The sequence below is a fragment of the Anopheles marshallii genome, chromosome 3 (genome assembly GCF_943734725.1).
Source record: "Anopheles marshallii chromosome 3, idAnoMarsDA_429_01, whole genome shotgun sequence".
NCBI classification, from domain to species: domain Eukaryota; kingdom Metazoa; phylum Arthropoda; class Insecta; order Diptera; family Culicidae; genus Anopheles; species Anopheles marshallii.
This window is the reverse complement of record NC_071327.1, coordinates 2,355,202-2,368,550: the sequence shown is the minus strand read 5'-3', so window position 1 is coordinate 2,368,550 and position 13,349 is coordinate 2,355,202. Positions and strand designations below refer to the sequence as shown.

The 13,349-nt window shown below is 44.5% G+C and overlaps 1 protein-coding gene across 1 annotated transcript; it reads left to right on the top strand.

Moving 5' to 3' along the window:
• The first annotated feature begins 506 nt into the window (after positions 1 to 506).
• On the top strand, positions 507 to 10,308 carry LOC128711022 (GTPase-activating protein CdGAPr). The gene is made up of 7 exons (XM_053805888.1): positions 507 to 884; positions 2,125 to 4,001; positions 4,060 to 4,319; positions 4,392 to 4,714; positions 4,796 to 5,478; positions 5,791 to 9,195; positions 10,227 to 10,308. Exons 1-7 carry the CDS (start codon positions 507 to 509, stop codon positions 10,306 to 10,308), a joined length of 7,008 nt encoding a protein of 2,335 aa, XP_053661863.1.
• The last annotated feature ends 3,041 nt before the right edge of the window (positions 10,309 to 13,349 follow it).

Genomic DNA, 13,349 nt, shown 5'->3' with positions numbered 1-13,349 from the left:
CATGCGATTGATTGATTTCTAAGCTAAGCGAGCGTGCGAGCGTGTGTTTTCATGTGCCCTTTTTCCGTTTCTTTTCACGCTTTTTTACAGGAAACTCTCACCCACTGGAGCGCAATTGTGAACAGCAAAGAATGTACGAACTGACGAGGCAAAGAACAGCGTCAGCTTGCTGCACGGTGCTGCGGCCACTGCACTGAGGAAGACATCTTCCGGCCGGGCATTAGACTGCAGCAGAGATGAAAACGATGCTCGCAACGGAAACGACGAAGTCGACGGCGGCAGCGACCGATTCCAGCTAGGTGCGGCATCAGCTGACACTTGGGAAAACTGTCTCGGATATACCTAAGAAAGAAAGTGAAAGCAATTGCTGTGACATTGGTATCCCAGCCGACGTCACTCTTTCCTCATCTCACTGTCACTGCCAAAAAATACCCGGACACACCCATCCGGCCAACTGTTGGGGTAGTTCCAAGTGTAGGTAGTACGACATAGTTTGAACATTCAAAATGAGCCAAATCATGCGGAAGGATTCGTCAATCGCCACATCGACTGGTGGTGGACATCGGCATCGCTCGATCGACATTGGACACGGTGCTACCGGAAGCGAATCGTCGATCATGGATCTACACCATCGGACCACCGGACATCCACCACGGTCGGCACCACCGACAGGTGCGGGCAGTAGCGGGAAACTCCCGTTGATGGAAAAACCACGCACCATAAGCGATAGCGAGTCGGAGATAAACTACGATCTGTTCAACACGAGCATCCACTCTGCGGATAGCGGATCGGCGATCATGAACGCATCACAGATTTCGAATACCTCTTGCGATTCAACGCACATCAAGAGTGCCAACCTAACTCGATCGCAGAATGCTTCTGGGGTAAGTAAGCTCGGAAATCCGAAACCGTTCAATACGATAAGGACGGGGATGTAGAATCCTTGTAAAACATGACAATCAGTTTAATGACTCATCCGCCCCTGAGAGCTCGTTTTTTATTTGTGCTCACGATGGCTATTATTGTAAAAGTATGTTCTTTCCCGCTTGGTTCCTGGATACAGTTTTTTGTTGCTTTCACATCGATATCCCAAAACGCTTCGTTTGCTAAGCCATGCATAATTTACTGCCCTGGCGAGAGCCGCTCTTAATTCAATTATGATGCACTGTTGAAAAGCGGGGACTCTACATCATCTCCGCTCATCCAACACCTCGTGCGTTGATTAAACAGCCCGCAGGGACACGATGGTTGGGTTTACCGAGGGTGTGGAAAAATTGAAATGATTTTAATTACTTTGCAGTGCAAGTGTCTCGCTTGTTTGCTCTGCCCGAGGCAAGCTCTTCGGTGATGGGTAAACGCTTTCCAGGCATGTTGGTAGTGGGTTTATTTTGAAGTTGCCCACGTTCTTGTCCACTGTAAAGCGGAACTGATTTACAGCTGCAGCGAGCAGAGTGGCAGTGTAATAACACGCTCTCCATGTGGTAGTCAATATGTAAATGAATGTATGGTCGTGATTTTATTCAAGATGCTTAATCCTCGATATATGGATGTAGATACGAATTTCGATAAGAATTTTCGGGGACAGAATATTAGAAGCAGTATTTATTGGGGAAAATTTGAAATTCTCTTGGCTTAAAGTTTTTTTGATGGTAGCAATCATTCAATAATTATTGTTAACATTACTATTTACGATACGGATTGTGTAACAAATCGTTTAATTTAAAAACATTTGCATTTCAAAGTACCCTTCTAATGTAAATCTTATCTTGCTAATGAGGCTATAGAATTTTTTATTCAAAGCAGGCCATAAATTACTTCGTAATGTCTTGAAGTTAGATTCATTAAAGTAACTTTGCTGCCGCTTTAGGCAAACACATTTCTCAGCTCATTCTAACTATAGTTATTCTGTTGATGCATTAGGCCCTCAACCTCTGTTCTTAATCCGTTGACTAAGTTCTACGATTATTGAAGCCAATTAATACAATCTTCACGAAACACTTTAGTTCCACTCTCCTTACTTCGTGTTTGAATATATCAAGTAGAATTGGTATAACAATACACGTGATCAACAAATTCATGCTTACATCTTCTCATTTCCATTTTCATCTCATCTCTCATTCACAGTCCTGTCGCTTCCCGAAGCTAGAAGAATGTGCCCATTTCCATTACGAACGCGTACAGCTTGGTAACCTTTCCGTTCAGCTCGAAGGTGATGAACGTAGCGACTCCCAGCTTGGTCTAGCTTCCGATCTCACCACCTCCCAAACGAACTCCATCGGGCCCTCGGGACCGGCAGGGTCCGCTTGCCCCACGAAGAGTGGTAGTAATCTTTGGTTTATCATTCGTGTTACCGCTGGCCGATCTGATCCATTCATGATTAAGCGCTCGTACGAGAACATGTGCTTCCTGGACGAGATGTTGCACAGGTGCGTGTACGATAGACGTGTTAGCGAGCTGGAAAACCTACGTGACGTGCTAATGGCGCTTCCAGATGGTAGTGGTGAACAGCGGATGGAGAGAAGTATGAGCGACGAACAGCACCTGGAAAAGCTGGTAGGGTCCTATTTGACCCGACTGTCGATGATTGCTTCGGATGCAATGACTTGCGGCCCAGTTCTAACCTGGCTGCAGATTGACAACAAAGGTCGCCGGTTGCCCGTAGCGGACGAACAGACAATGCGTTGTATCAACACTCCAGCGGTCGGGGCTGCGTACGGAGTGCGACGTTACGTGGCACAAGCGTGTGATGAAATATCCATCGAGGTGGGAGATATGATATCCGTGATCGATATGCCAAGTCCGGCAGAATCTATCTGGTGGCGAGGCAAGAAAAGTCACCTGCAGAAGAACCAGTACGAGGTTGGATTTTTCCCGCAGAGCTGCGTCGCCACGATCGGCGATAAGGTGCCACGGCATATGCCTTTCCCGGCGCCCCTTGTCGGATCGCTCGCTGTGTCTCCCACGAAACCTGTTCTTCGAAAACATGGCAAATTGATTGCATTCTTCCGCAGCTTTATTTTGTCACGGCCCTCACGTCGGCGATTGAAGCAGAGCGGTATCTACAGGGAGCGTGTATTCTCGTGTGATCTAGGGGAGCATTTGCTAAACAGTGGACAAGACATTCCAATGGTGCTGAAGTGCTGTGCGGAGTTTATCGAGGAGTATGGTATCGTCGACGGTATCTATCGGCTGTCAGGAATTACATCTAACATTCAGAAGCTACGACGTGCATTCGATGAAGAGCGCATTCCAGATCTAACGCATCCCGACATTCGACAGGATATACATGCAGTCAGCTCACTGCTAAAAATGTATTTCCGTGAGTTGCCAAATCCGCTGTGTACATACCAGCTGTACGATCATTTCGTGGAAGCAATTCAGACCCGAATTGATGCTCCGACCGATCTGAAGCTGCGTCTTATTCGACAAACGGTACAGAAGCTTCCGCCACCACATTATCGTACCCTGAAGTATCTTGCGACGCATCTGTTCAAGATTTCACGCCACTCATCCAGCACTGGTATGACGGAGCGCAACATTGCGATCGTGTGGGCTCCGAATTTGCTGCGCAGTCCGGCATTAGAGGCGGGCGGAGTGGCTGCTTTAAGAGGCGTTGGCGTACAGGCGGTTGTGACCGAATATCTGATCAGCAACTGCGAGCAAATCTTTGATGATACTGCCGATGATTTTGGAAGTCATTACATTGAATCGCAACCGAACTCGCTCAGTGATAGCAACAGCGTTCAGAACTACGGTGGTGCCGGCAGTGATCAGCAGGAGTTGTCACTGTCTATGGAACGCCCTAAGAGTTTGAGCGTCGGTGGTGCAAAGCTGCTCAGTCTGGAAGAAGCGCGAATTCGAAAGAATTGTGTTGAGCAGAATGAAAAGACGATACCAATCAACATCACTAATCCTTCTACACACATTGGTTCTTACATTGAGGTTGGAGGTGGACCTTCCAGTCTACCTGACAAGTATCACACGGTTCTTCCTGTACCTAGGTAAGCATAACATGTCTTAACAGCATCCAGTGTGTTGATTTTTTGTTTTCTATTGCAGAAGTTGGAATAAACGGAAATCGCATTCGTCTTGGAAGTCGATCTTCACCCGTCAACCACGGCAATCCAATAGCAACAGCGATATCAAAGGAGGCATTGCGTCGGTGACATCTGACAAGAATGTATCTATAGTCAGCTCGACAATGCAACCTGATATTGGTGGGTCCAGCTTGGCTGAGGTAGAAGACAAGGACACAGATCATCGTCGCAGCGTAACCATTAAAGAAAGCTCCAGCGGACTGTTGGACAAGATGGCTAAAAGTAAGTTGTTTTCAACTAACAAACGAGCTCATGGATGATGTGTTAATGAATGTACAAATTATTCTTTTTTAGGTTTGCTGTTTTCATCTGGTGTGGATTTATTCGATGGAAAGAATCTGGCTATCGACAGCAATTGCGCTCGATCGAACTCGGTAGATAGTTTACGAACTGCAGGACATAGCCGATCTGTTTCGCATGACTCTTATTTTGATCTGCTACAGTCCCCCATACGCGGTGGTACAGTGGTTAATGGAACGGCGAGCGGTGGTGGAGTCGTCACATGCCCATCACGCGAACTTTCTGAGTTGGGTCTGAATTTCGATAGAGAAGAGCCAGAAATGAGGATATTCTCCGAAAGTGAAAGTCTTGTGAGCAGTCCAAAGGTAGCGAAAGAGGTTTGTATTTATTGAACAGTTGTTTGAAACACATTAACTCAAATTGATAATGAATTTTTCACCCGATTCCACAACGAACAGTCGGTACGGCGCACGTTGAGAGCACGACCGGAAGATTATATTGGGAGTGGTCACAGTGTCAACCCTAGTCCCAAGAAGCAGCCGCGACTGAACATACCCAGTCCTTCGCAGGAAACTAACAAGCAATGGAACATGGCGGCGTTGTCATCGGGAAGCGGTAACCTCAGTCAAGACGAGGAAAGTCTCTGCAAACGCTATAAACTGGAGGATCAACTCAGCGATATCCAGTTTATCGATTGCAGTACACCGGAGCATACTTCACTCGGTCTCAATAGTGGACCGCAGGGTGGATCGACAACATCTAGCACAACTGTGGTAAACACTATTTTTACCAGCGCTCAAGTACACAAACCACCGCACCAGGAGGACTCCTCCGACGAGCAGCACGACGATGAAACACATGCTGTGGGTCTGCGTAACTCCTATCCTGGTCCACAGTATGCCTATGGGAAGTTCAATTCATCACCCGTGAAGGAGATACGCTTTAGCTATCCCGGATCCGGTGGAGGTGCTGGCGGGAAGGAAAAAGTAACCAAAAAGGAAAAACCATCACAACCAGCGGGCGCAACTAAATCTGTCGTTGAAAAAGTTCAATCGATGAGCGTCGATGAACAAAGTCAACCACAATCGACAACGCTCGATGTGATTGGGTTGAAGAAAAACGAAAGTTCCTTGTATGAAAGGTAAATATTGGATTCTTGCATTTACACATTCCAGTGTGGATAAGGGATACTAGAGAGATTATCTCATGAAAAGCGGATACCACTCAAAATTGGACTCATTTTGGCATTTGGAGTGCTGCCGAAATGCTTGACGGACTATTTCGAACCATTTGCGCATGTTTGGCTTGCTTTCTATCTTTTATGATTACCAAACCTCTCCTGCTTAGTGTTTGTTTCGTTGAACATTCTTCTGGCCGCCCTTCTCCTAGTGTGATTTGTCATTTAATTTAGTCCCCTCTCGACTCTATCCCCCGTTTCTTTTTTGTTTTACAGTTTTCTGCTTTCTTCTGGTCAATCGAAACCTCCGAAATATCCTGGCCGTTACAGCTACCATCATCCCGGCACGGCGGATGTCGGTCGCGGTAACGGAACCGGTGGTGGCGCCGGTGCTGATGGCAGTAGCGACTCACGGGAAGGTCAACAATCTTCGGCCGTGCCGCGTAGTTGTTCCGAGAACGTGATTCGTAGAACGGGTCCAGAACTGTTTCCGCCTTCCCAACAATCTCATCATCATCATCACCACCATCACCATCACCATCATCACCATGGTCAGTCCAAGCAGCAGCTGACGACTGTACACCCGCCACCGCCACCATCAGCACCGTCGTCATGTACCGGGGCGAAAGCCAGCACTCCGCAATCGCCTCCAGTTCCGAGTCCGTGCTATTCGCTGCTGATCGGTTCGACCAGTTCCGATACCACGAGCAATAGTAACATCACCACGCCCGTGTATGACGAGATGGACATTACAGGTGGCTTTACTGCCCATCTGGACCATCAGCCAAATGCCAAAGAAACGCCCGTCGAGGATTCACCGAACGCTGCAACCGCTGGAGGAAAGCCAACGGCAATGAGGAAACACGACCTGAAGGCAATGAAACGGGAGCTTTCACTTGATCTAAGTGGTACCTCTACGAAGCTAACGGGTTCGACAAACTTCACCTCGGATAATACGACAACCAACACTAGTCAATCGCTGACTCCTAGCGATTTCGCTTACCAAAATCTTAATCCCGACCTGTCGCCAAATGGAGGTCTTGGTGCAACCGGAGATGGTTCCGTGGTCGAGATGACCAGCTTTAGTCAGAAGGCTGCCAAATCGCCAGGTACGCCAATCAAAGCTACCATCAACATCACGTACAATGTGCGTTCGCCCGTCCGTAAAGAGCAGGAAGGAAACGTATTCCGATCCAGCTCTCCACCGAGACTCATGGACGAGAGTTCGAACACGAACGCAGAATTAATTGCGGAAGAAGAATACCAGCGCGAACGGCGTAGCATCTACGAAAATATTCTCGTCCCGCCGGTTGAGGAGGACGAAGAAAAGGACGGAGTTATGGATGACACATCGCCGTCCAAGCGTTTGCTGGAAACTAACTTCGACGAAACGATGGTATACGAACAAGTTAAGTTTTTGAAAAACGTTGTCTCCGAAGTGAACCATCTAGTGAAGAGTGAAGCTGAACCTAGACTAATGGAAGGGCAGAGCGATAGCGAGAATGCGGTAGCGGTGCAGCGAATAGTACCTGAGATAAACCCCTCTGCTTTGGAGGGTGTAGCGTCAAGTCCTCCGAAAGGAAGATCCACCGTAGAAGATGGAATTAACAATAATCACAACGATAGTGAAATCGTGCCGGCAAACGAAGGAAATTTTCGGAAGCAGCATTGCTGTGAACGGAAATCAGTGAAAACAACGAATGGTGCGATTCCCATGAACGAGGAGGAAAGCGAAGATGTCCCCATGTCGGACGTGAATGAGGATAGCTTAGAGTTTGACAACACAGACGTATCGCTATACGAGAATGTAGAACTACGCAAAAAATCTGCCTATCCACTGTATGAAAATGTAGAACGCTCCAACACTGTTCAATCGTGTTCACCACCAACAGCTAACAATCCGACAGACACACTAAAATCGGTATTAACAGAGGATGAGTTTTCTTCCCTGTGTGCGGACCGTAGCGATCTGGACAACGAAATGGAATACCGGATTGAAATTCCACCCAAAATAGAGATGACGGTATCTCCGAAAATGAAGGTGATGGTAACGGAGGCACTGGATGCAGTAGAGACGGTCGTGAGCGTAAAGCAACTGGCAACGAAGTTTGAAACCAGTCCGGTAGATGTCACTCCCCCGTTTGATTTCAGCGGCATCAATCGAGGTCACAATCATCATTTTAGATCATCCCTAAATAATGGCAATTACGGTGCAAGCGAACGCGTAACGATACGCAACAAATCAGCCACCAGCAATGGTGGTTCCGGTGGATCCGGTAAAGAAGATCGGAATGCGTTTGCAAGCTTTACTCGAAGTCTTGATGAGAATGCGTTCGTACGCGAGTTTGGAAGCGGTCGCGGACGTCTGGAAGGTGGTGGAGCATTTGTCGTTGTAGGAAATGACGGCTTCAACAAAAGCAGCCAACAGATACCGGCGGTGGAAAAGAACATTCTTAACGAGAACAATCCAAATCGGCGAAAGTCGCTGGAGCTGTCGTTGTCAGCACGTCCTCGAAGCATGAACCAACCAAAGAAACTGCCCCCACTAGGTCCGAGCGGAGCTCCGACGGGTGTAGAAAATGTGGATATGCACGGTGCTGATGACGGTAGTACGAAGGGTAAAGCAACGTCCGAGTGTTGCCGTGCAAAGGTATTGCAGCTTGGCAGTGGTGGCCACAAACAGACTGCTGGTGGCAGTCCAACCGAATCGTCGAACATGAAGCTAGATCTCTCGATGAAAATCGAAGATACCAAAGAAGCACGTGCTTATAATGTGCGCATTACACCGACCACCGAGAACCGGATATCACTGGTGCAGTATAACTATTGTGATGGTCCCACTAATAACAGTGGCACGGACAATATGATGACAGACGGTGTAGCAGGTTCACCCACCGGCACTCCCTTGATGAGGGTGGTCGGTGGTCGTAGGGGTGACAACTTTGCAGATGATGATCGAAACAGCATAACAAGCTTGAAGATGCTTGGCAGCTGTAAACTAGATCGCTCGCGAATCGAAAAGATTAAAGAGGAGAGGCGTCACCAGTTGAGCGAAAAATATCGTTCCGAGTCTTTCAAAGGGGAACGAGGAGACTACGGTGGTGGTGCGAATGGAAAATTGAAGTCAAAATCCAAATCTGAACTGAGGGAATTCAAGGAAGGCGACGTGGTGGCTGACCGGGCAGACAAGAAATACGATTCATTGCGCTTCCGTTCGAAATCCCGTGCCGAGTTGCTTTCGTCCGATGGTCCTTTTCCGTTGGTCGATTCAAGCTGCAATCCCGTAGCAGGAAAAATTGCTTCGGTGTCGTTGAACACGGTAGCTTCAACAATGCAACCAGCAGGACTTCGTCCAACGGCACCAAACCGCACCAGGCGCATCAGCGATGAGAAAAATCAAAACGATCTACCACCGGTGGCAAATGTTGGTGCAGGTCCGATCGCTAGCGATGCGTCCATGTCACAGGTGTGCGATAACAAGTTCGAACTAAAAACGCGTCAAAAGTTTGACGTAAAGCGCAGCAGCATAGATTATCCCGTTTCATCCGCGTCGCCTAGCTCAACGAGCGAGGGCAAAGACGTTCAACTGCCGCATCAGCGTGACCAACGCCACAGCTTCAGCAATGGTCGGAGCGGTATTGTCGTGACACGAAGCAATTCTTCTAGCAGCAGCAGTGCGCAGTAAGTAGAAGCTCTCTTCTAACCAGTCTAACATATGGCACGCGCACGGTGTATGTCCAAGTAAGCAGCCTAGTACGTCTGCGGCAAATACCTCACGAACCTGCACATACAAAAAACTGAAAACTTTCTCACTCGATCGCAATCCAACCTTTCCACCATTTCACGACAGCTGACCAGACATCTATGTACACGTATGATTTAACTGTGTGTTTATGGGTAGGATTTCAGCAATGAAATTAAAAGTTTCACATTGTTGCATGTTTCTATTTCTATCATGCCACACAATGTTCTGTTTTTAGTTCTTCACTCTTCTTATTAATGAATTCGTTTTTTATTCTAATTATCTATTTGTACTGTCAAAAATGTATACTTGTCTGCTCCTCATGTTTGTTCGATTTGTTTGAAGTAACATTTTTTACGATTACTCACATATTCAAATTAGGGATTGCTTACAGCAAATGCATTGCACGTCACATTTGCAGTGAAACTTGCATACAACGCTTCTATACAAGCACGCAACTCGCGTGATGCCGATTTGCCGACGACAGTCGTGTCGAACGTTAAATAGGTAGTTGAAATCGATAAAGGTCCATCCGTATTTTCGTATCATAAATAAAAGCGTAGTTTCGTAATATAGAAACGCACCACCTCAACTTAACTGAAACCACCCAAGAGAATCATGAATGAATTGAGTTAAATTACTGCATGCTCTTTTGTAACTTTAGCCACTAGTTCGATTGTACGACCCTATTTAACTTTTATCCACTGTAGATCCCCAACAAATGAAATTGCAATTTCAATAAAACTTCGATTGCTGTTGGCAAATCGAGATATCACGACACTTAAGTACACCAAACCAATAAACAACTTTTTTAAGCTAGTTCGAAGCAAAATAAAACTTCAAAGCTTTCAAACTTCTGCGTAATATGTGTTAGAATAATAAATTATATCTTAAGTATGTTTGTTCTTATTCATTTCTAACGGTATTTTCATATAACTATTAACTTCTTTTCTTTTTATCATTCTTCTAGACGAGATCGTTGCTCACCTCCAATTTCCATTAAAGACGTAGCTGCAATGTTTGAATCGCGATCGCAACAGAATCAATCTTAACGAGCACCACACCATGCAGAAAAATGGACTAAATACGATGGAATCAGTGCACTTTTGTTTATACACAACCAATATGACGAATGTCGTGATGACAAAAGCGACATCTATTTATTGCAATACTTTAAAGAAGTTTTCACAAACTACTACTACTACTACTACTACTACTACTACAGTCAACCGTAACTCAGGTGTTGAATGAGTATTCACCATTTATGTGCAGCTATGATAGTGAATGTCATCGATGTGGTAAAACGACAACCCAGTTGAAATAGGAGCAGCAAGAATCAAACGTATGCACTATCGGTAGAAAGATTTCTTGCTGTTGTGTGCTATCGGGATTCTTTTTTTTCCCGATGCATTCGAAATTTCTCGTAAGAATGTGGCCAAATATAGCTAACCTATTGAAAATCGAGACTTTTTCCCTCTTATACTGTTTGCCTAATTACACTAATGAGGTATTCGGAAGCAACAGAAATAGGAGAGAGTAGTTAAATGGAAGTGATGTAAGAAAATAAATTGCTAGTGCATTGGTACCTATGCCAATGGAGAAAGACAAAACAGAATTCTATGAAAGCAATTGGCACACATAGTATTTAAATGAAGCTTACAAACGAGAGGTGAAAGTCAGCTAAAGGCATACTGCATACATAAGTCGTATATAAGTTTTATGTTACTAATAGTATGTTATTGGTTAACAACTAATTCGCCCTCATTTTGATAAGTTCTCCCGTATATGACTCGTTACGTTCTGTAGAATGTAATTATCTACTGACACACAAACAATACAGTTGTGTGAAAAGATGTAAAATAAACACATCACAATCTGGTTTATCATTTTACATACTCTAGCAGATTTGCTTAACAACTCTTCTGTTCATGTAACAGAAAAAGGAAATGGTATAGTTTCGATTTAGTGTAAAACGAGTGTGTTTGCAACTGTTTAAAGAATTTGTTAGCTCAACGAGCTCTTCTTTTGGTGTTAATTTTGAACGACGGTTTGAGAACAGTTTAAAGCTTTGCTTAAGTTTATCGTTTAAGCACTTCCTGATACGTATGGTTTCAACTCGATTGCAATCACCGTCGATTTGTCGTTTGTTTTGCGAATTATTTGATAGAAATATTTACTCTTTGTTATTGACCACTACATGCTGTGTTATAATTTGATAGAGATGATAAACACTGCTTTGAGAAAAGATAATAAATTTACCAAGATTTCAAAAAAAAAAAACACCACGGAACAGAAACGAATAAAAGAAACAAGATTGTTTGTGTGTACGAAAGACAATAAAGGCAGCAGATGTTAGAAAACCCCATCAGACAAAGACAGATTATAAAATTCGAAAGCATCAAAACATGACTCACGGTATAGAAAGGAGGAATATGGTTTAGACAAGCATCTACAATTCCCCAAACCCAGGCCAACGATAATATAAGCTGTCTTTGGGCAGAGCATTTTTCCAATCTTCCAATCGTTTTGTACTTTGACTTTAAAAGGAGAATCCCCCTTGTTGTGTGGACGACACCAAATACGCGACGAATTGTGAACTAATTGCGGTGGATAAGCTGTGTATTGATATTTTAAGAATTTCGTAAACGACGAACTTAGGATGCTTACATTAATCGCTTTTTATCAGACATTAAACTACAATTTGCATTGCCATTGCTATTAATCGCTTTCCCTTGCTAGAAGTTTATCGTGGTTCGCCTTGATTTCTGCTTGAAATCGTTTTAAACATCACTCTGTAAATATATGGAATAGTAAAAGAACTGAATTTCAAATGAATACAGGCTATACACTGCTAATGGGAAATGGAACAAAATTTTACGCTAACATTTGTGCAACATTATTGATACAATCTCTCTTTCTGTCCGTTCTGCCATCCCGTACATTTTGACTTACGTAAGCTACTAAACATAGTGTTTCCCATGATAGAGCATGCCCCGGATGACGGGCTGTTCAGATTAATAATGTATAAGTAGGTCGGTAGGCCGTTAGAAATGCGAGTCAACGCGAGAACTGACCATGAGAAATGAAACAACGCACTCCCGAATAATGTTGTAGATTTGATTGCAATGAACTGATATTAAAAGCAGACCAGCAAAACGTGTTAAAACGAAAGCGAAATGCAAAGAAATGATAGTTGCTGATTATAGATTACCCGTAAAAGGGATATGATATAACATGATCGTTTTTTGTGGTTCCATGCAACCTTTACAGCATAGCATACATCACATTAACGTCAAACCAAGTGTACAATCGTCGACATTGCGTTGCTTCTTCGTACACATTGTTTAACAAGATTAATTGTTTCTCGCACATGTTAGAGCAAATGCTTCGAAAAAGGATATTTTCTTTGCTTGCTTTGAATTGAGCACGGGTTGGATTGGGGAAAGGAAATGCTTGATGTGTTAAAATAACGATATAGTGAAATGTGAAGTAACCGAACGAAAAAAAGTGGTAAAAAAGGATGCAGATAGCCAGTCGTTTGCAAAGTGGCGCAGTAAGATGGCGTACGCTTTGCAACAGCGAGAGCTCGTTTTAAGCTCTCTGTGTGTAATATTAGTAAAAATGAGGAATGGACAAAAAAATTGAAGAGCGCGCGTGTGGTGGTACGAAAGAGTTACAGAGTGACAGCAAACTTAAATCGCTAGGTAGTAGGGAACAGGGAAAACGAAATCAAACGGACAAGTAATTGCATGAATGCGTCGTGGAAATGTTGGTACGTTTGCTTTTCTTCTTTTATTCCAACCCGGTAAAAAGGTGCGCGCTTTCCAGTGCGCTGAAAACAAAACATTTTTGCAAGAGTTATAAATAAATGAACCGAAAAATTTAATTTCACGTCGCATCGCTTTTTATACGAAGACCGTGCTCGACCGTCCGAAATTAAGTTACTGAGGGTTTTAACTCACCCTTGCGCGTGGAACCATGTTATCTTAACGTTCGTTATCTTAAAACGCACGCCAATGCTGCACCAATTCGTGTCCCGACGTTGAAGGGAGGTTGAAGAGGTAAAGGTCGGGCACACTCGGGCCCAATTTTC